General features: G+C 33.5%; 1 protein-coding gene across 1 annotated transcript in view; it reads right to left on the bottom strand.

Annotated features, from left to right (window-relative positions):
- Positions 1-16,073, bottom strand: part of LOC111049897 (ecdysone 20-monooxygenase) — a 54,251-nt gene extending 38,178 nt beyond the window's left edge. The window contains exon 1 of the mRNA XM_039433591.1: positions 15,908-16,073. Coding sequence (XP_039289525.1) covers positions 15,908-15,964 — 57 coding nt within the window. The 5' untranslated portion in view covers positions 15,965-16,073. The remainder of the gene's footprint in view (positions 1-15,907) is intronic.
- Between the last annotated feature and the right edge of the window lie 6,386 nt (positions 16,074-22,459).

Here is a 22,459-nt window from a genome sequence, read left to right as displayed (position 1 = left end):
TTTAAATAATTAGGTCCAGGTTCATTTCTTTTTTTCTTTTTCACTTCAATAAATTTGTTAGTGTTTTATTTTGTTATTGATACTCGCTGCCAGCACACAAACCTTAGAGGTTTTGCAGGCAGCGCCTATATAATAAGTTTTATTATCAAAGTTTATTTTTATGTACTTATAGAAATTGTTTATATTAATGTGTAAAACTTTGTATTGTCTATTTTGATTTGTATTTTCGATATTATGGCAAATAAATTTGATTTGATTTGATTTGATTTGAGATATTTAATTTCAATCAACCCGTAAGTTACTCACTCCAAGAATTTCTCAATCGATTATTGTAAATTAATATTTGATTTTGTCATGACACTATTTATGTATGAATGAAGTACTAATTGATTTGATTGAAGGATGTAGTTTTTTGTCCTAACCGAACCGTCTATACTATAGTGAGGTCCTCGTTATAATTGCAGTGTTTGATTGGCAGTGGTATTGCTATCCTTGTCTATCATTCAACAAAAGGGATAGCGCTATCTCTTTCTCGCTTTGCTCTGTTGCTAGATCGTCTTTCAACAATGGAGAATTAATAATTAATTAACAAAATATTTCATCTTAATTATGAAACTATTGATAAATATAATTTCTTGCTTAATAGAATATGATTGATTTTAATTGCTTAATTGAGATAATTGAGATGTGCTGAAATACATAGAGCATGATTTTAAATTTGATTACTAATACTTTGATTACTTCATAACGCAGTACATTTAAAGTGTTGGATTTTAATAATTATCTAAATTTAGTCATGAAAATGGAATTTAAAAAGTAACTGAAGAATGAAAAGTAACATCTTCATGAAGAAACTTTAGTGTACTGTAGTATTTCTGTAGTAGCCTACTGTAGTATTCATAGGATAAGTATCTCTACGACTTGTATTACAATTTTACTGGTAGTTTTCATATCATTCTACAGTATTTATAGGACTCTTAGTATTTCTGCTTCATTTGGAACGTTTAGTAACCTTCATAGTAAATTTCTTCAACAACTTCGTGGCTTGCCTAGAGCATACCTGACACATTCAACAAGACCAAAGATTGGCTTCGAATTAATTCATTCACGTGTAGAATATATCCCGTAGAACTATTCTAACCTAAAGCTCTCAAATTCAAATAGCCTTACATGTATTGAACTCAAGTTCGCAGTGGAAAAGAACCAATAGCTCCGAAGATAACTATTGCCTATTCGAAAAGCCAATGAATATTCATGACTCGTGATGATAATCATTGTAACCATTGTGCGTGTGCGTACGTAGCACGCATATTAAACTTGATAAAACTTTGCAGGCATTACTACAAAATAATGTTTAGCCGGGCTGGTAATGCTAGATTTCGAATAAGCCATATGAGTTTATATGGTACCGTGTATAATGTGAGCTATGAGACTTTTCCCACGGCCAGAGGTGGAGTCAAATCTACATGTGGACTAGCTGTAATGTAGTGAATCAACTGTATTGTATTGTACTTATGTTGTAACAGAACTTCAGCTGTAAACTACTAATAGTGAGTAAGGTTTCAATTCATTGTGATACAATCTGTGATTCATATAAAGTATAACATCAACGTTCAAAATTTTCAAATCATTATTCCTGGACCGAAAATCAAGTGATGAAGCAGTGTGTGATTACATAACCTTAACTTTTGGACAACATTAACATTTTATCGAAATTTTTGGAGAGAAATAGTACAGGCTCAGCCTAGTTTTTCCTCCAATGACATAATTGTATTATGATTATAGTGCTTTAAACAATAAATGAATGAATGAATAACTCAAGGCTGCGATCGGAGAGATCATTCTAGAAATGAAGATATCCGATCTAAGCTTGCCATATTCAATTTGAAAGGAAAGTTGTAGAATACCGAATACAATGGATGGATCATATAGAAAAAATGTCTGCAGAAAGGCTTCCCCTCCAGGTATTTAATTATAGACCAGGAGGTAAAAGATCAATTTGAAGGCCACGTGGGAGACGACAATATATGACATGTTATGTATGAATGTAAATTTTTATAACTCTTTTGAACTCAAATTACTATAAGCTGTTCGTAAGTTGGAACAGGCAATAGCCTAATCCTTGTTCATAAAGGTGCGTACAGATATACGCGCCGCGAACATGAGCAATTCACTTTTAATCAGCTGATTATATCTGTATCTTTACAGAAACGGTAAGATAGAGATGTAAAAAGCTTGGCATCAGCTGATTAAAAGGGAATTGCTCATGTTTGCGGCGCGTAAATCTGTACGCACCTTGAGATGATGATGATGATGACATAATATGATGTTGTATTAATTGTATTGTATTGTAATATTCAATTATATTTAAAAACATTACCAAGTGTGAATTAATTAAAAGGAAGTGGGAACGAAATTGAAGTAGATGAGTCTGTCTCTCTATCTTGGTTTTGGAGTAATCTACATTAATTTTTACTGTGCTCATCTATTACAATTTTAGTTTTACATTAATACTTATAGTTTATAATTGTAAAGTGCTATTTTTTACCACTATGGGTCTTGTTAGAATCAGTGGAAATTGTCATAGTGTATAAATAAATAATTAATAAAATAAATAAATGAGTGGGATGGAAGGAAAGGGAAAATAAATTTGCGAGAGAAAAGATACCAAGGTAAAAAGAAATAAAAGAGGAGAGAAATTGAATAAAATGATCCATGGAGATTTGAGTGAATCTAATCTGATTAACTCTAGTCTAATTCTTTACATGGGGAACTAGATCAAAATTGAGGGAAATCGAGTATGGTTGAAGGAGAGGAAATAGAGATTGAGGAAAGATGGGACCAAGGCGAAGAGAAATGAAGAGAAAAAAATGAAGCTTCCATGAAGATTTGAGTGAATCTAATCTGATAAACTCTAGTCTAATTCAGCACAAGGAAGAAACTATAGATCAAAATTGAAAGAGATTGAGTATGGTGAAAGGAGAGAGAGGAGAAATTGGGTGGAGACCAAGGGGAAGAGAAACGAAGAAAGCAAAAAGAAAATAAGTTTCCATGGGGATTCGAGTGAAATCTAATCTGATGAATTCTACAGTCTAATTCATTGCAGAAGCGACGAGATCAAAATCTAATCTAATGAATTCTAGTCTAATTCATTGCAAGGAAGACAAGAGCAAAATTGAAGGAGATGAAAGAAAGATTAGAGAAACAAGACAGAAAAGCATCACAGTAAAGAGAAATGGAGAACACAAAAAAGTAGAATCTCTATAATAGAAATGAGTGTCTGTTTGTGTGTTAGTTTGTTTGTTCCCTATAGACTCGAAACTACTTGACAGAACGGCATGAAACTTTGGGAATATGTTGTGTGAATATTGGGGATGGTTTCTGACCAGAAATTTTAATACGGGAGACTAATAATAATTCCATTTTACAGACCTATGTTTTCGAAATTGTCGGCCGAGCGGCTAACGTAGAACGGGAAGATCATCATGATTCAAGATCATGTTGTGATAATATGATTTGGCATCTAAACTTATACCAGCTGTAATGAACACGTCACTCTGTGATAAAATTGTTCACTGGTATTGAAAAGGTAATTTTAAGCACATAGGAAGTCCGTATTGGGATGTAAATGAAAATATTGATTGTCAGATAAATTTCATGATTCACCAAATAAAGTCAAGTGTGATATGAGATACATTGACTTTTTGGCGGTACGAAGTTCGCCGGGTAAGCTTGTAGAGAATAAAAAAAAAAGATTGAATAAGAGAAATTGTAGAGAGATTGAATTAAATCAAGAAAACAAGTCACCAAGGTGACGAGAAATCTTGGAGGAGAAAAAATGAACTAGAGAGAATAAAAAGAGAGATTGGATGACAATGAAAGATGGAGATTGATGGGAGTGAGAGAGTGGGAGATATACCATAGGAGTGAGTGTATAGGCCTACCATATGATGGAAGAACAGGCCAATTTGGTCTGAAGGGCCTACGTTGGTGTGTTTACTGAAACATCTCGTTTACGGAGTCTTGAAATTCACTTCCACATTCGTGTGGGTGGCTGGGTGCTTGTTGATGGGGGAGGGCGGGTTGATGATTGGAAAGGGGGGGTTCCTCTTTCCGTCCCTGAAACTACAGAATCAAAGTTCCGCTACTCTCCTACTCACTCATCAAAGTTCCCTTTCTCTCCCACTCTCACATATTCTACAGAACCCTGCCTTACAAAATACGAGTAAACAGTTTGTTCTCGAAATTTTCAAACTCTCTCTTGTTTTGATAGTGGTGAACACAAACTACAGCAACATTCACTGTCAGCATTGTTTGAATGGGGAGTATTGAGGTACTTTCATGAGGAGTGCTGACAGTTGGAAGTGAATTTCACTTTACAGATGCCAAACTTGAACCTAAAGTTTAGACATCATTCGGCATGTGTTTTTAGTTCAAAGAGCTGTAATTGACAAGAGAAATGCCTAACAAGAAGTTACAGGAATGTGTAAAATAACATAATCAATGAGAGTTTGATAAATAAATGTGGTAGTGATTGAGAGATTCATGTGTCTTTGAAATCATACATTCACGGCGAAGAGTCACAGCTAATATACAATGATAATATTTTAATTATATTAAATGATTTATTGGAATTTTTGAGGAAACTGTTGTAATCTGTTGTAATTTATCAAGTTTTATAAGTATCTGTTTTCTCCTCCATCCCTAATTTTTCATATTGCAAAAATGTGAAATAGTAGAAACAGAACATTTTTTGAGAGATGAACTATTGTTTGATTTTATTTCATTCCCAGTTTACTTCCATACTCCGTTCAAATTAACTTCCGACTTGGGATGGACATAAGCAGTAGAGAAGGCAGGGATACAACGACGGCTATGTTACCGTTGTTTACCGGCTAGCGTTCTCTAATTTCCAGTAAGTATTCAAGAGCTCGTGTTAAACTTAGGAAGTTTCCTCTCTGCAATCACAGACTCGACTGACTCTGACAAATTGACAACTACGCTTCCATCTATGACACAATCCATCACTGCAATTGGCTGATCTCCCTCCATTTCTCTGCGCCGCAAATTCCTCCAAGTCTGAAGAAGATTTGCACGGAGTATAGTCGGAGATGGAGTTTTTCTGATGATGTTATTGAATTTGATGGTTCTTCTAGCTGTACGTTACTAGGCTACCAATAATGTACGAATGTCGCATCCATATAATTACATACAAAATTAGGCATCTTGCACTTGGGATTTGAGTTTTTATTCTACAAGTTCTGTGCAAGATTTACATGAACGTATTCTGTGGAGAGATGAACTTATTCACAGCGGTTTTCTGAAAACGAGAAGTGAGCAGTTCGTGAACTTGATTTTGGAATGGAGAGATCTGTGGGAGGGGGATCGCATGCTCTTGGCCTCCGATTGGTTGACTCTCTCCACTCTCTGATTGGCTAGCTTGTGATTGGTTTATTTTTCTGTTTCTGCGCTCCTATTGGCTGACTTCCTAGCTACAAAATGTCAGATCGAGATTAGTTGGATTTCTGTTCTCTGAATTCTCATTTCTCAAGTTACCATCTCCAAGACCTTTGCTCTAGATTGTGATTATTAGTAGAGTATGAATACTAGAAGTACGTAGATACGTAGGAACTGAAGAAGAATAAATACTTGACTATTATTGTTATTAGAGAGTAAAATTAATTTAAAATTCCTGTGAGAATTGAAATTCATTTACAACTTCATTCAATCATGTCGAATACTATCGATTTAGACAGCCAGACTATAACAAAATATAATTTAAGTATAAAAATTCATTTTCAATTCAATATGATTTTAAAAATTTATGGCTCCACTTTTTGTGACACGACTAAATCCGAACGCGAAGTCCATAATCCGATAGTAAGTCTGAGCGCCAAAAAGCACCTGAGGACTTGCAACAGGAGAGGAGAAGGTCAAAAGTGCAAAGTTCATTGACTCTTGCAGTTTCAGATCCCCGCTGAGAGGTCGCATACTTTTTCCAAGTCATGATTATTAATAAATTGGGAGAGAGTGTGGTGCCTGAGCACGAGACATTCTAGCTTAGGATTCACTTAAAAACTGTCAGCATTAGTTGAATGAGAATAATTGATGTAATTTATGAGGAATGCTGACAGTGGATTGTATCTCAGTGCAGCTCAGTTTACCTGCTTTATTCATACCCAACTTTGAGATATGAAACTGAAATTAATTCGTAATGGGATGTGGGAGTGAATTTCGTTGAACGTTCAATTGAAAGCAGTAGTCGTTTCTGTAATTAGCATAACATTTTAATTTTCTTCTCAACCTAAAAATACAAAAAATATTGTTATAATATTTGAATATTTATATCTAACATTGAGAAATCAATCTGAAATTAAATCGTAATGGTATGTGGGAGTGAATTTCATTTAACTTTCAATTGAAAGCAGTGGTCGATTCTGTAATTGGCATAAAATTTTAAATTTTTTTCTCAACTTAAAAATACTAATATTGTTATAATTTCAATTGATTATTATTGTCTCTCAATCGAATCAGCCTCTAGTGATACACTGATGATCGTTCATTCCATAAACAAATATAATCAAACTTTGTGTTCTATTCAACTTTTTGGTTTGAAATTGTAATAATTGACATTAGAGTTCTGAGTAGAGATTTATCCTGTCAAGAGGAAAACATTATTAATTGCTCGATGATGAGTGACAAATTCATCAACGAATCTATAGTGAACTTGAATTTCACTAAAGAGTCATTTTCAACATAATTTTGTGAGAACTGAATTTTATTCACGTTGTTAACCTTGTGCTATTCCTCTCCCAAATTTAGATAAGGTTACACCCAGTGAGTAAAGAATGTAATAAATAAATGTTTATTTCCCAAAAAAAACTAAAACTACAACATCAATTACATAAAATATATAAGTATGTAATATATTAAGTGGAATATACTAGGTAGAATAATCTGAGTATAGAATATATTCATTACATTCATTCATTATATTCTGAGTATAGAATGAAATATAGAATATTACATTCAGCTTATGTAGTATAGAATATTACATTCTATACTCACTGGTTACACATAGTCCGAAATAGGTTGAGTCTCGTTGTTCACTTCACCAAATTTTCATTCCTTAATTATTATTCTCACAAAGTAGATTTTCAAATTTGGATGCTTGAAAACCGAACATAGAAGAAATATTTCACATTATTATCATCATCTCAAAAATAGGAAATAATCACATATTAAAGAAATAATTTTCAAGGACCAAAAACAAACTTGATTCTAAAAGCTCGAAAGTAAATGTTTCCATGCGCTTGCTTTGTTGCTCATCGAAATATTCCACATTCGAAAGAATTCAATGGATTTCCATTGAAATGCAAAAATATGTAGCTTTTCAAAGCTACATAACATTTTATTGGTGCATTCACATACAGAAATATAAGCATTCCTACCGCAATCATGAAAACAGAATTCATTAATGGTTTTTTGTCATTGTATCAAGTCCGTTACATTGATAAAAATACCCATAAATAATGATAGGGGTGATAGTTTCAACCTATCAAGCACATGACTGGAGATGAAAAAATGTTGAAATGTTTCTGTTGAGAGGTCAACAACCGTTTGATGTGGGTTGCATTCAGTGATAGGCCCACAGTGATATTCACTTCAAACTGTCAGTATCAGATGAATTAGGAGGCTTTGATGCTATCTATTGGGAATGCTGACAACAGTTGAAAGTGAATCTCACTATAGTGGAAGTTATCAAATGGAGTCGTGGCTGAGGGGGGGAGAAGGGTTAAGGGGAGATGGTGACCCGAAAAAGATTGGATGACAGCAGAAGTGTCATCACTTTTTGAAGGACAAATTGGTTGATTGGTGATGGGTGATGTCCACACAGAAACTGAAGAGTAGGAACGTTTGAATATAATTTCTAATACACCAGTAAAATTCATTTCCAGTGAAAATTGAATAAGGGATGCAGTTGTAAACAGGGGTATTAATCTTGTATTAATCTGATATTAATCAGGTGTATTAATCTAGTATTAATCAAGGGTGCACACCCCCGAACTGTCCCCACAAAGCCCCAAAAATTTAGGGAAAATTCTTCTACCTTCCTCCCTTCACAAATTGTTTTCGTCAGTATTGTCATTTCAAACACTACTGACCTTTTTTATTATTAAACGAAAATCCAAAATAAATGCTGTAATTCACCCCGAAGACTTCTGCTACTGCAAATATTGACAACAGGGTAAACAGCTAGATGGAAATTCGATGAGCGCTACTATTCAAAAATTATTTGTCAGCCCGGGAAAGGAGCCCTTTCTTGGCACCCATGCATTATATAATATAATGAAAGAAATAATTGGCTTATACACGTACGGTATAGGAAATTCACGAATGACGCATCATCACGTCTGAACTACTGGACTGATCAACTTGAAATTTTGCATTTAAATTCTTGATTTATCGAGGACGGTTATAGGCCTATTTTAAATACTTCAAGATTTCATTACGTCAAGTTTTCAATTTGTCAAGTTTTGAAATAGACCCTTGCGGAGCACGGGTTTCCTGCTAGTCTATAATAATAAAAGAAAGAATTGGCTCATACACGTACGGGATAGGAAATTCTCGAATGACGCATCATCACGTCTGAACTACTGGACTGATTAAATTGAGATTTTGTATATAGATTCTTGATTTATCGAGGATGGTTATAGTCCTATTTCAAATTCAAGATTTTAGTAGGTTAAGTTTTCAGTTTTTCAAATTTTCAATTAGACCCTTGAAGCACGGGTTAGATGCTAGGATTCAATAAGTAGTAATTGTACTTTTTTAAAAAAACTTCTTATCACACAAGGTAGACGGCATGAGAAATGAAAACAGGTTTGAAGATTATCATGAGGAATTTGCATATTGAAATATCAACTCCTTCCCGCCATCAAAATATCCACTCTATACAGTGGACTGAGGAAACCTCAATGAAAATATTTTTTTTTCAAATTTGCACGGAAGCATGGTTAAAATTTCTATAAAACTGTGAAACACCGATGCAGAAAAGAACAAATTCTGATTGAAACTGTGAGATAAGATTATTAGGAGAAAGAATAGTCGATAAAGATAACTATAATGAGGAAGATCTATGACGTAATCCTAGAGATAAAGCCTTAAGGCAGGATCCACTTTGACTAGACATTCTATCAACAACAATAAATAAATGTAGTAAATAGAAATCGCATTTCATTGTAGAACGGTTACATATTATTCGATAGTAATCAATTTCCAATAATTATTCCAGTATCAATATCACTGCTACATCAATGAAGGTTGTAATGGAATCGTTGAATGGAATTGATTATTCAATAAATAGGCTGTACATGGAAATTGATAATCATTTCAATGTCAAAACGAAATCATCAGTTTAAAACTGTGTCAGGATGCCTGCAGTATGAGTCATTTATTTATTTTGGTAGTAGCCTTTAACATGTTTAATATGCATAACAGTCGTTGTCTGTTGATAACAGATTATACAGAAAGATATACCCAAGATAGATCTATTAGCATTGTTGATTGGTAATCAGTTCTACTGAAATCAAACAAATGAGCTAATTTAAAATCAATATGACATGATAAATTTCCAATGTCATGCTCAGCTGATCTTGAATATTGTTGGAGAGATTGTTAGGAGTATCCACAGATTATTATCAGATTATTGGGTTATTCATATCTACAGAGATAATGAATTACAGTAAAGTGAAAGGCCAACGTATGAGCCATTCAGCATGTAATAATAATAATAATAATATCTATTATTAGATATTAATAATAATATCTATTATTAGATATTAATAATAATATCGACTTAATAATATCGAGTAACCTGGCTGGCTCAGGTCTGGTGACAGAGTTTTCAGGTCGCAACTGATCAATTTCAGGACTTCTGACATTCATGACCTAACTACTGCTTTTTAGGCAGCCAGGTTCGACGACTTAACGCGTGAGTTAGCAAGTTATGATCAAGAATCAAGACCTCTTGAAGCTAAACCGTTGCTTCTTATGGTTCTGAATGCTTTCATGAGAGGAGTGTGAACTGCTTGGGATATTCATGTGAGGACTTCATTTGATAGAAAATTGTCACATTTTTCAAGTTGAGAAAAAACCATCTCTAGACTATAAAATTCGAGATCGTTGAATTTGATCTATACTACAGAAGAATACAAAAAATGTTGCATGATCACGAACCAAGAACCAAAAATTGATTAATTGATGCTTTATTCATGCAGATTACAATATATTATACTGGCTTGTACACAGATATAAAAATAAGTAGCGTGTAATACAGTTCAAGATTTAATTTACGAATAGAAACTGAAATTATAATTATTGAACTACTGTATATGATGAGAAAAAAAATGCAATTTAAAAATTCCTTTAAGATAATATTGTTTTGCATCCACATAAATTGCCGGAGCTTTGGACAATTCAATGTCCATTCTTTGGAAAGAATACTCGAAAAATCCTTCCCAGTCACTCTCTACCAGATAAACAATGTGGGGGAACTTAAATTGGTACCTCATCAAATTTCTAGTTCAATGTGGATTATATTTTTCAATAGAGTGCATCAGAAACTTAAATTTGAATTCAATACAAAATAAAAGATCTGAACTTGATAATAACTTGTATTACTTGTGAAGTAATACTAATCACGATACAACATCACGAACACAGGGCTTGTGATTTTATTTGAAAACAACAAGGTTGATACTACAACTGCCATTGATACAACTTACTACTATATGAACTGAGAAGCTGAAACATTTATTAGAAATATTATTCTCTTCGACCAAATCAAGGATCCGAATCTGATAATAATGTATCAAACTTGGGAAGTGATACTAAGAACTATGTACTTGAAAACTAATACATCTATACTGTTATAAAGGAACGAACTGGCTTATACACGTACAGCATAGGAAAATTATGTTTGACGCATCATCACGTCGGAACTACTGGACTGATTAACTTGAAATTTTGCATATGAATTCTTAATTAACCGATGAAGGTTATAGGCCTATTTTCATTTCTTCAAGATTTAAGTACCGTATGTCAAGATTTAAAATAGTGCCTTGCGGAGCACGGGTTGCCTGCTAGTTTATCATGAACATCATTCAATTTGGCCCTATAATCTGTATATAAGTTAATAATATACGTGTTTAGACTTTAGACCATACGTGTTTAGACTAGTATTTAGACTTCATTAAATCTGCGTCCTTCATTCCCCACATTCAAGTGTGAGAATTGGGAATCAATTGGTCACTGCGACTCGAAAAATCAAAATCACATAATTTCAGATTGGTGCCAGACCAAAAATTTCATCAACGCGGGTCATTGTCAAGGTCAAGGCGGCTGACTTTGAGGTCATTTCACTCAGACAATGTCTCTCTCCTCAATCAACCGTTTTATGATGTGACTGCCATTCATGTTCCAGACATCTGTGTGCTCCCTAAAACGGATTCAATTCAATCCTTTCGCTGCTATATGCGTTCATTCTAAAATGGTATCATTGAATAAAGAGATGCTAAATCAAAATATCTTCAAATAGTGGTCTGTAGCGAAATTCTAATATCTGTTTTTGGGAGGCAGTTCCTCAGACCTTTCAGGTCTCGAATTGTACACAACTAAACCTAAGAATTTCTGTTCAATTATGTTTCAAAGGTTGAAGAAAAGGTTTGGAGAGGTTGGATTTTGGCTTTTAAATCACAATTAAGTTGATATTATGTGTCAATTTGACAATACAATATTATATTGTATATTTGGTACAATACAATTATTCTACGATTAATTGTATTGGAATCATTTTTTCATGAGAATAATCTTATTGATTAAAATTAGTTCAAGGCCTCTCTAGTAAACGAATAAAAGGTAATTATATTGGATAATTTCAACAGCGATTGTCAATCACCGTATATCTATCAACTCTATTCCAATGTAATCAACTTTATGTCGTTTCCATGATTAAATAAATATTGTACTGGAATTTTTTCCAAAATTATAATCTTATAAATTAAAATTAGTTCAAGGCCTCCCTAGTAACGAAATAAGGAAAGTTGTATAGGATCATATCATCAGCAATATTGTCACTCTCCATCTCTCTATCAACTCTATTCTAATGCAAACAATTTCATATCGATTCCACGATTGGGATAATTTTTTCATAAGTATCATCTTGATAATTAAAATTAGTTCAAGGCCCCCCTAGTAACGGAATAAAGAAAGTTTTGTAGGATTATTCTATCAGCGATTGTCAATCTCCTATCTCTATCAACTCTATTCTAATGTAATCAATTTTCTATTGATTTGGTAATGTTTGCGATTGATGAATGTATGCTAATTTAATAAGTAGATTATCACTACCGCAAACAGCTCAGTGTCAGCTCCGTACAGCACATGTTTGCATTCAACAGTTTGTTTTTATTAGAGATTAATCATGCGAACGCTGCCGAGTCGGGAAGCATAGCATGCGTGTGACCTTGGGTTTATAAGGTAATCCTTTCGGCGTAATATAGGTCAGGTTAGGTCACCACGCAGGTCAGGCACATGTCTGACCTATATTGGGTGCCTCAGCATCACTGATGACGAAATGATGCGTCAGCACAACATGGGACATCTTCCTGCTCCACCCTTCCCCCTGAAACGCGTTTTATTGATGGGAGATTGCGAACCTCTCTCAAGCTATTTGGTATTACTTTAAGGGTTTCTCCAAAAAAACGTTCATCCAAAATTCTAGTTTAAACATCAGACTAAATTAAAACACATTATAATAAATAATGCTACCATACATTGATTGAACGAGTTTTCCAGTCAACCCAACTTTGGAGAAAGTGACTCTCATTCATACTGGATCAAGAAATTGGTTTACTGAAGATAAATTGAGTGGAGAATAGTGATTTCATTCCATTCATTATCAAAATTTACTAGACTTCCTATCTTTTTTCTATGACATCACCATACTATTCGATTAATAGAATGATTTACCATTGATAATTATTGTTGCTAGCCTTCTGACTTATTATATTTGGTATTACTTTCGACTTTCACTCGTACTTTATGAGCTGACATTTTTGATGAGAAAGCAAAAATCAGTTTCTCTATAGTGAAGTATGTTTATTAAACATAGGCTTCTTTCAGGACAACTTTAGTAATATCCATGTTCATAATGTAAAGAATCCTGGGTCTCATCATTCCAAACACAAATGTAATGGCCAGAGAAGAATATAGTCAAAATAAATCATACACTACTAGGATCATATTTCATTAATGAAAAACATTTCCACTTCAATAGCATGCCTACCAACTTCCGAATAATGGGAATACCTCTGTTCTGAGCAAATTTCACTGTTGGGTAATGATTAGAAGGCAATTCTTCAATACCTTCAATGTAGACTATTATTACCACCGTTTTGTTTCCGTGAGCAAAAAATAAAGAAAGAAGTATTCTTCTTTCTGGTAGTAATCTTCCAGCAGTATTTATTTACTTCATATCACTTGAAAATGACATCAATGTCCGAAACATGTTGTGATTAAATAATTCAAAAAGGGTACTGAGATTTTTATTTTTCTTTCTATTTCTATAAAGAAAGAGGCATTAGGAATGAGACAGTTGCTTCGAGAGAGACAGCTTCATTAGGGGAGATCTCCAAAAACATACCCTGTATTCAATACGTAGCCTATATATCATATTCTGCATAAATTCAATACCAATTAAGCCACACCGGTTTCCACCCCAAGGGTATAAAATATTAATATTCACTTTCATTTTTAAACCTGTTGCAATATTGATCACGTATTCAATAATTCTCTTGAACCAATCATAGTGAGGATGAGTTATAATACTATAATGTTTATTGTTCATTTCATTTGGCTCATTACTATAATTTTATGATTTCAGAAAATTGGGAGATTCAAGATGCATGCAGATTTTTTCTCGAAGAATGGCGAGTAAACAAAATAGTGTACATTCATTCTATTCCATCATTTATTCTATATGCTTTTGAATTTTTTCGTCTACTTAAATTACCAAAAATCTTATTGGACTGATTATTGTGAGGGTTAAAGTGTTAAGTAGGGGGGTTATAACACCTAGATACTTTTCTAATAGTGTCCTATAAGAGAATCCATCGCATTACCAGATCAGTTTCAATAGCTGAGATATTTCTCAAGAGATATTGGTCATCATTGTCGTCATAAAATTAGGCTTTTCAAGCCTGTTCCGGTGTCCATCTTTTCTTCCTCGGTCTACCAATACTATAAGAAGTATACATACCGGTACATAAGAAGTAAGGGTACTTAACTTATAACTTCTTCTATTTTACTGTAGAGTAGGGCATTTAATTGGAGACGGTCTTGTGACATTCTAAGGACAAATTAATAAAGCCTCGTATCAGAGATATTCGTACCGAATTTATCTAACTAAGGAGATGTTTTAACAACTATAAAAATTAGGTTCCATTTTTATTCAGCTTTATTCTTAATACATACATCGAATGACAAGCTATAAGTATTTTATACTACCATACCTATTGGGCTGCAGGGGTTTTATGGAGTGATATGTTCCTATTGAGAAATTATCTATTCAGGTGAAAGTTGAATACTTCTGGGCGTCGACTTCAATAACCAGTTATTGATAATTTATTCTTATGAATGTTGTTGAATTATCTGATAATAATTTTTTCGCGCGGTGTATTTGTAGAGTACTACTTTCTTTCATAGTTGTAGAGACTTGTTTCGGAAACTTACAAAAATATAAATGCAATGAGAACGATTTTTTTCAATAATTCTCTCTTAATGAGAAGACTGTAAAAATTGTCAATTCAACTCTTCATTATCGCTTTCTATAATAACACCATAGAACATAGATTCTACAGAGAATGTCGCCTTGGGTGACAAACGGGTTTTTCTAGATCTTTGGTATTTAATTGAATGACAATTGGTCATTATCATTATAATATTTAATATACAATTGGTGATAATTATATTTTGTCAGGGACGACAAGAACTTGTCGATTTTGCATGAAGTTTACACTATTTTACAATAATAATAGTAATAAAAATAATAATAATATCGAGTGACCTGGCTGGCTCAGGTCTGGTGTCAGAGTTTTCAGGTCACGACTGATCAATTTCAGGGCCTCTGACATGACCTAACGACTGCTTTTCAGGCAGCCGGGACCGACAGATTAACGTGTCCATCCGAAACACGGATTTACAACTACAAATTACAAACTACAGTCGCTAAACAAATGCTAAAAATACATTGGAGATTCATGCAAGATGGAAACTCCATACAAGAGAAAAACCTAATTCATCGCAAAATGTTAGGCCTAAATATATATATTTTTTTGGATTAATCCCTTCATAGTTAACACCTCTCTCATTCTTTGAAAATCTAATTAGTTGATTTCCACTTATAAAAAATTCATTAACTCATTCTATAGTACTTCTACAAAAGGGTTCTTGAGGAGTTCTTATGGAGAAACCGGTTTGTGAAGTTTATTGAAGAGTATTGAAGAGACTAAAAGTTTTTTGTATAATAAATAATTATAAATTTACACTAGCTTCAATCAAAAATTAATGTGTTATTATCCATGTTGAAGACATTATGACAGCTATCGCACTATATTCAAATAAATAACAGGACTTTGAAAAGGTTACATAACTGAAAATTCAAATAATTTTATAATGATTCAACTAGCAACACAAACTTTGATACAAATATGCAAATTATCCAAGAATTTTGAAACTATTACAGCTATCCCACCACATTCAATTTAAAACAACAGTTGTTCAGAGCTTCAAAAATGTTAGATCACTAAATTTTTTAAAAGTTAATAATTAATTAATTTCTACTTACGCTGGCTTCAATCCAAATGTGCGAATTATCCGTGAGCATGTTGGAACTATTCACCATGACTCCGATTTGTTTACAAATCGCTGCACGATCCAACTGACAGACGCTCCCTGAACTGTGAGAGCGCTTTTACAACTGGTTGCCTGATGGTTGTGCCACTATCAACAGTGTATCAACTTTCGGTCACTATCATTCTTATGAATGAACAGGCAGGCATGTTGCTACTACTACTGCGGCTGTTAGCCGGTAGGCTCTGCCACCTAGCGGTGAAAACGTGAACTATCTGCCTAGTACCGTACTAGAGACTTGAGGGAGTACAGTTGTCACTCGCATTGGAAAGGTAAATTGATAAGGATATAAAGGTAATAAATGAAAAGGTGATAAATGGATTAATAATGAGAAATAATTAATGGATTAATAAGGTAATAATGAAAAAAATGGATGAATTTCCGTTATGCTTGACAGGAAAAGAATGTGTTTGGATCTTATGAATTCTTCTCATATTGGGATTCAAATGTGTGAAATTTGGATTTTTGAAATAACATAGAAAATTATCAAGAGTACAGTACCCTTTATTTTATTGTAAAACTCCTAGTTTCAACTTTTCAGGACTCATTTTCAAGTGACACTTGAATATTTTCAACTGACACTTGAATATTTTCAACTGGCATTTGAATATTTTCAACTGACACTTGAATATTTTCAACTGACACTTGAACTGGCTGTTGAAGAGTTGGATCTATAGTGAGGTCCACGTTATTATGGCATTATAGAAAGATAGGAGAACAACATTGCCGATATAGACGGTAACTGATACAGGTTTATTGATGTAACATTAACTGTTAATTCTCGTTTAAAATAATCAATTATATTTTATTAAGCAAGAAATTATATATTTCAATAATTTCATGATGCATTTCAATGATTAAAATGAAATATTTTGTAAGTTAATTATTAATTCTACATTATTAAAAGACGATCTGGCAACAGAGCAAAGCGAGGAAGAGATAGCGCTATCTGCTCTGTTAAATGATAGACAAGGATAGCAATAACATTGCTAATCAAACACTGCCATTATTACGTGGACTTCACTATAGTTTCTACTTTTCAAGTGACACTTGAATATTTTCGAATGACACTTGAATATTTTCAACTGACACTTGTACTGGCTGTTGAAGAGTTGGATCTAGTAGTGTTTCAATAGAATGAAGGGTATATTTGATAATACTTTATTTTGTCTTAACAATTTTCATAGCCTTAACAAGAAGAGTGCAGGATATCATTTGTTATTTAAATGTATTATGCTGAGCGGAAAAATAATATTTCTTTCATTATAATTATTATAATAATGCATGGGTTCCAAGGAAGGGTACCTTTCCCGGGCTGACAAATAATTTTTGAATAGTAGCGCTCATCGTATTTCCATCTAGCTGTTTACCCTGTTGTCAATATTTGAAGTAGCAGAAGTCTTCGATGTGAATTACAGCATTTAATTTGGATTTTCGTTTAGTAATAATTATTGATATCATTGGTTTGATTGGAAATGCTCATACATTCAGAGCAGTGGTTCTCAAACTTTTCACTTCGAGCCCCCCTGCATAATTCAGCTGTAAGCCGGGCCCCCCCCTACATATAACAACAAATTCTATACAAACAATTATAATTTATTCAGGTACTTTAGCTACATACTATATTACATAGTTGTTACTTTTGTTTATCATATCAATTAACAATAAAAAGAGCTTCAGTGTGAAGGATGAGCTTGTTTTTTCGCACAGAGTTTCTTGAAAATAGGTGTCAGCTCTGATTACGCTACTCCAAGTTCCTGGGTCACATCCAGTCTTGATGTAAATTTACTTTTCATGGCAGCTAGAGAAGAAAACCCAGTTTCACACGAATAAGTTGTCGCAAATGGAGTCAATATCTTCAATGTCTTTTCACTCAAAATTGGGTGTTCCTTTTGCACACCAATCCAGAAGGATGTGAGAGAATATTCTTCAAACTCCATTTTAAGCACATAGTCACCTTGGAGATCAATGAGGTTTTCATTTTCTATCTTGTTGAGGGAGTACTCATTGATTGAGAATTTGAATGGGTTTTGAATTCATGCCAAACCATTCAAGTTCTCATTAAAATATGTTTAAGTAGAATTTTAAAAGTAGAAAGATTGCTTATCGTAATTATTTTAGAAGTAAATTTAAATAATTTTTCAACCAAGCTTTGCGCCCCCCCCTGAGCATTCATCGCGCGCCCCCTTGGTGGTCGCACCCCACACTTTGAGAACCACTGATTCAGAGAATGAAAATTAGGTGTGATATTAAGACTGACGCGGTATCTTTGAACAAAACTTCTTCACAAACTTCTATTAAAGATTCTTTCTCCAAGAACGTACTTGTTACTTTCTCAAACCGGATAACTTGACAACTTCACAACGGGACCCAGGAAAAATACTTTTAAAAAGTTGTTAGAGATGAGCGTTTTACTGAGATTATTCAATAATTTATAAAAGAAACCCTCAATGAGTGTTTCCTTATGTACAGATTAAGTTACATGAATGGGGGAGAAATACTTGGAATAATCAATAAATAAACAGGAAAACTCCTGTTAATGAACTAAGTGCAGAAGGCTTGGAGCACAAAGGAACGAGCTAGTTCCTTCTCCTGTGCTTGGAGTGAACAAGAAGAGTATTAGAACAAGAAGAGTGAACAAGAAGAGTGGAAAAGAAGAGTGAACAGGAAGAGTAAGTTAAGTATTGTTGATGTACTTTCTACTACCGTGATTGTTTAATAATAATTTTCCAGGAAACCAGCTATCGTTTTCCTTGTAACTTCCAAGAAGCTTTACTATGTTGTGCAACACCGAAAAACAAAATCATTGTCATTTTTGCTGCAAGAGTGCGAAGGATATCAAAAGTCCATTACTCTGCTCAAAAACTTGGCATGGCTAGCAGAGGGGGAAGTTCACCCCTAGAGCGCCACCCACATGCAGTGGGCAGTTGAAACAGAAAATAAAAGAATGAACAGCATTCCACCCACATATTTTCCGGGCTGACCTTGAACCTGAGTAGTAATAACAGTAGTTCTATGTGTCACTATTGAGCAGTAGTTCTATGGTGAGGTCCACGTTATAATGGCAGTGTTTGATTAGCAATGGTATTGATATCCTTGTCTATCATTCGACAAAGCGGATAGCGCTTTCTCTTTCTCACTTAGCTCTGTTGCCAGATCGTCTTTTAACCCTTTCTATCCCAATTTATGAAAAAACAAGATGAAAAAATTATTCTGGTTGTTTTATGTTTCAAAACACTCTTGAAAATAAGAAAATAATTTTCCCAAAATTTTTCTCACCCTCCAAGGGCTCCTAGGGGTTTGTTGTTTTAAAACAACATTGGGACATTCGGGTCATTTCAAATATGTATACTAGAAAATTTTGGTTTTGCATTAGAAAAACCAATGGTACTTTCATCATGCTTTATTCAAGGAAAGGTGAATGATTCCATTATGGAATCATTCCTATAATCAATATTTTTTTCTTGATTTCAACATTATAACAATGAAAGTCATATAATAAAATTCTCAAGAGTAGTAAAATGGATTCTCAAAAATGTGATACACAGAACCAGATTTTGGTGACTAACTTATTTATTATATTCATAACTGATACATATTTACATAATATAAAAACGTGAAAATAAGGTTCTAAATATCATAAATTTCCTACTTTTTTAAAACTATATTTTGGTTACTAACTTATTTATTATGTTCATATCTAACTGATACATACTTACATAATATGAAACAAACTAAAAACTGGAAATTGGGGTTTATCATATTATAAATTTGCTACTTTACTACATCTACTTACATCCACTACTTTATCATATTTACTATTTTTGTAGAACAAGTTGTTCCTTGTAGCCTATTGGATTTTTTTATTTTATCTATGGTAATCATTGAAGCACATTCTGTTTGGGACTGAGCAAAGACGTACTCCACATTTTGTGCAATACACCTTGGTGTACCCAGTCTTACACAGCTTCCTTGTTTTGCAAAATACCCATGTTCGTGCCCAATATTTCTTCCAGTGTCTGGAGAAAAAGGGAATTATGAAGCTAGGTTACACTATGTAGCAGAGCTACATGTAGCTCAGCTATAAAGCTCTGCTACAAGTTCAAAGAGTGACTTTGGAGATATGCTATATAGCAGTTGAGCCTATTTTCTCAGCTATATAGCAGAAAATGAGCTATCCAAAATTTACAAAATTATCCAATATCTTCTCTCTCTTCTCTGTGCTGAAAGCATCACAGTAGCTTTGCCGAAAGCAGTGGCTGCTGCAAGAACTACGTACATTCTTCTTTGGCATCTGGTTGGGATAACTAAGCAGTGAATAGTGGTTTATTCCAAACTATATGTAGCTCTGCTACATGAAATTTGCATAGATCTCCTTATAGCAGAGCTATATGTAGCTCAAATTTCATATTGCTCCCCAGCTACATATAGTGTACACTACTATAATGTAATGTATAATGTACTTTAGTGTACAACTACATATAGTGTAAACGTAGCTTTAGGCTATTTGCTTTCATACCAATGAGTCCTGTAATACAGGACTGCTGACTCAGGTAATGATTTAGATTGCACAGGTAAAACAGACTTTTGAAAATAAATTGGAGAGAATCTTACCTGTACATTCTCTTGTAGAGGATCAGCAATAATATTACTGTCCGGTATCTTGATTTCTAAAAAACTATTCAACTCATCTTCAGGAAGATTCATGAGTTTGTCTAAATCTTCATTATCCAAGATTTTGTACATTATAATGAAAAACAATCATCCACAATAATTCAATAAACAATACCTCCACGAACGCGTTTGAAAACTGAGAGAAACACAATAACATAACCTCAAAGTCTCCTCACATGTGACTCCTCTAACGGCCCAATGTTGTTCTAAAACAACAGACATAAATTTTGAATATAAATTATATTTTTGTTCAAGTTTCTATTCCTATGACTGATATTTCATCATGAAATAATAAACAATTATATGGATATTTTTTATTATTATTTTCAGTTCTTTAGAATTTTATAAAAAATTATAAAAACCGAAGAAAATTGTCACATGGAAGTGTTGGTACAATTGTATATGACAGCTGCTTTTTCAGAAATTAGACTGCATTTGAGTGCTCTCCAGTGGTATAATACTAAACTAGACTAATGTAGCTTTCAAACAAGGCCAGTAGATGGCAGATTCATTCAATCACTGATCCAATAGACATCATAGAAAGTCATGTTGTTCAGGAACAACAGTGGGATAGAAAGGGTTAATAATGTAGAATTAATAAAAAATTGACAAAATATTTCATCTTCTATGATAATTTATTATGAAATTGTTGAAAATAATTATAATTTCTTCTAGAATATAGTCTAATTGATTATTTTAATCGGGAATGAACAATTGATATATCCTATTATATTAAGCGAGCAATTTCTGTATGTCTGTTTATATTTCTATAAATGGTTATTTTTATATTTTTGTATCTGGTTATCTGGTTATTTATGTTCAACGGATCTCGAAAACGGCTCTAAAGATTTTCACGAAATTTTGAACATAGTAGGTTTATGATATAAAAGTTCGATTGCACTAGGTCTCATCCCTGGGAAAACTCGCTGAAGCACATGAAAAGGATAATTCATCCTTGGGAAAACAGATGATAATTTCTTCGTCTGTCGACAACAGAAAATGCGAATGCCTGTGTGGGAGAGAGACAGAATCAATCAGCTTATCTCACGAGAAATATCATCTAGATATTTTAATCGACTTGATCAAAATAATCTGATTTGTTGACATGTTTAAAGTTAATTATTATTTTACAGTTTTAAGTGATTAGTGAGTGCTATTTTGCTATTCAATTTGGTTTGTAAACAATCTAAATTAGAATTTTTTTTAATGTTTGTAGTCTACTAAAAATTGAACCTGAATTCAAGTATATGGAACAACCTCTGGACTATTTATAGTGTATGAATCAAGATTCGGGGAAGAAACAGTTTTTGGCTGTGCCTGTTAGTCCTTCCCTAATCATTTTAAAGAATTGAGTTCTTTTTATCAATAAATAAATAATGAGCGAAGCTCGGTGCCCCGATATTTACATTTACGTGTATCAGCTACCCTCCATAGAAGGCATTGACAAGACCGAGGATCGGCAACGTTGTTCTCCTATCTTTCTCCACTGCCATTATAACGTGGACCTCACTAAATGTGTCACTATTGAGTTCACGAGTCGTCGCATAGGCATTGTAGAGTTGAATAGTTTGCGTTGAAACATCTTGGGAGCTTTTCCACGACTAGGAATCACTCCAAACTGTAAATTTTTGTGATCTTCATAAAAGTGTTTCCATAGACTCATTTGGACTATTTTTATCAAAATTAGGGAGAGGAACAGTTTTGGGTTTATCCTGTTGATTCTCTCCCAATCATTAATTAGTTTGATGTTGTGATTAAGGAATGCAATAAATGTAATGTAAATGTAATATACTGATATTATTCCTCATTTACA

The sequence above is a fragment of the Nilaparvata lugens genome, chromosome 7 (genome assembly GCF_014356525.2).
Source record: "Nilaparvata lugens isolate BPH chromosome 7, ASM1435652v1, whole genome shotgun sequence".
Classification (NCBI taxonomy): Eukaryota; Metazoa; Arthropoda; class Insecta; order Hemiptera; family Delphacidae; genus Nilaparvata; species Nilaparvata lugens.
This window is presented reverse-complemented; position numbering and strand designations above follow the sequence as displayed.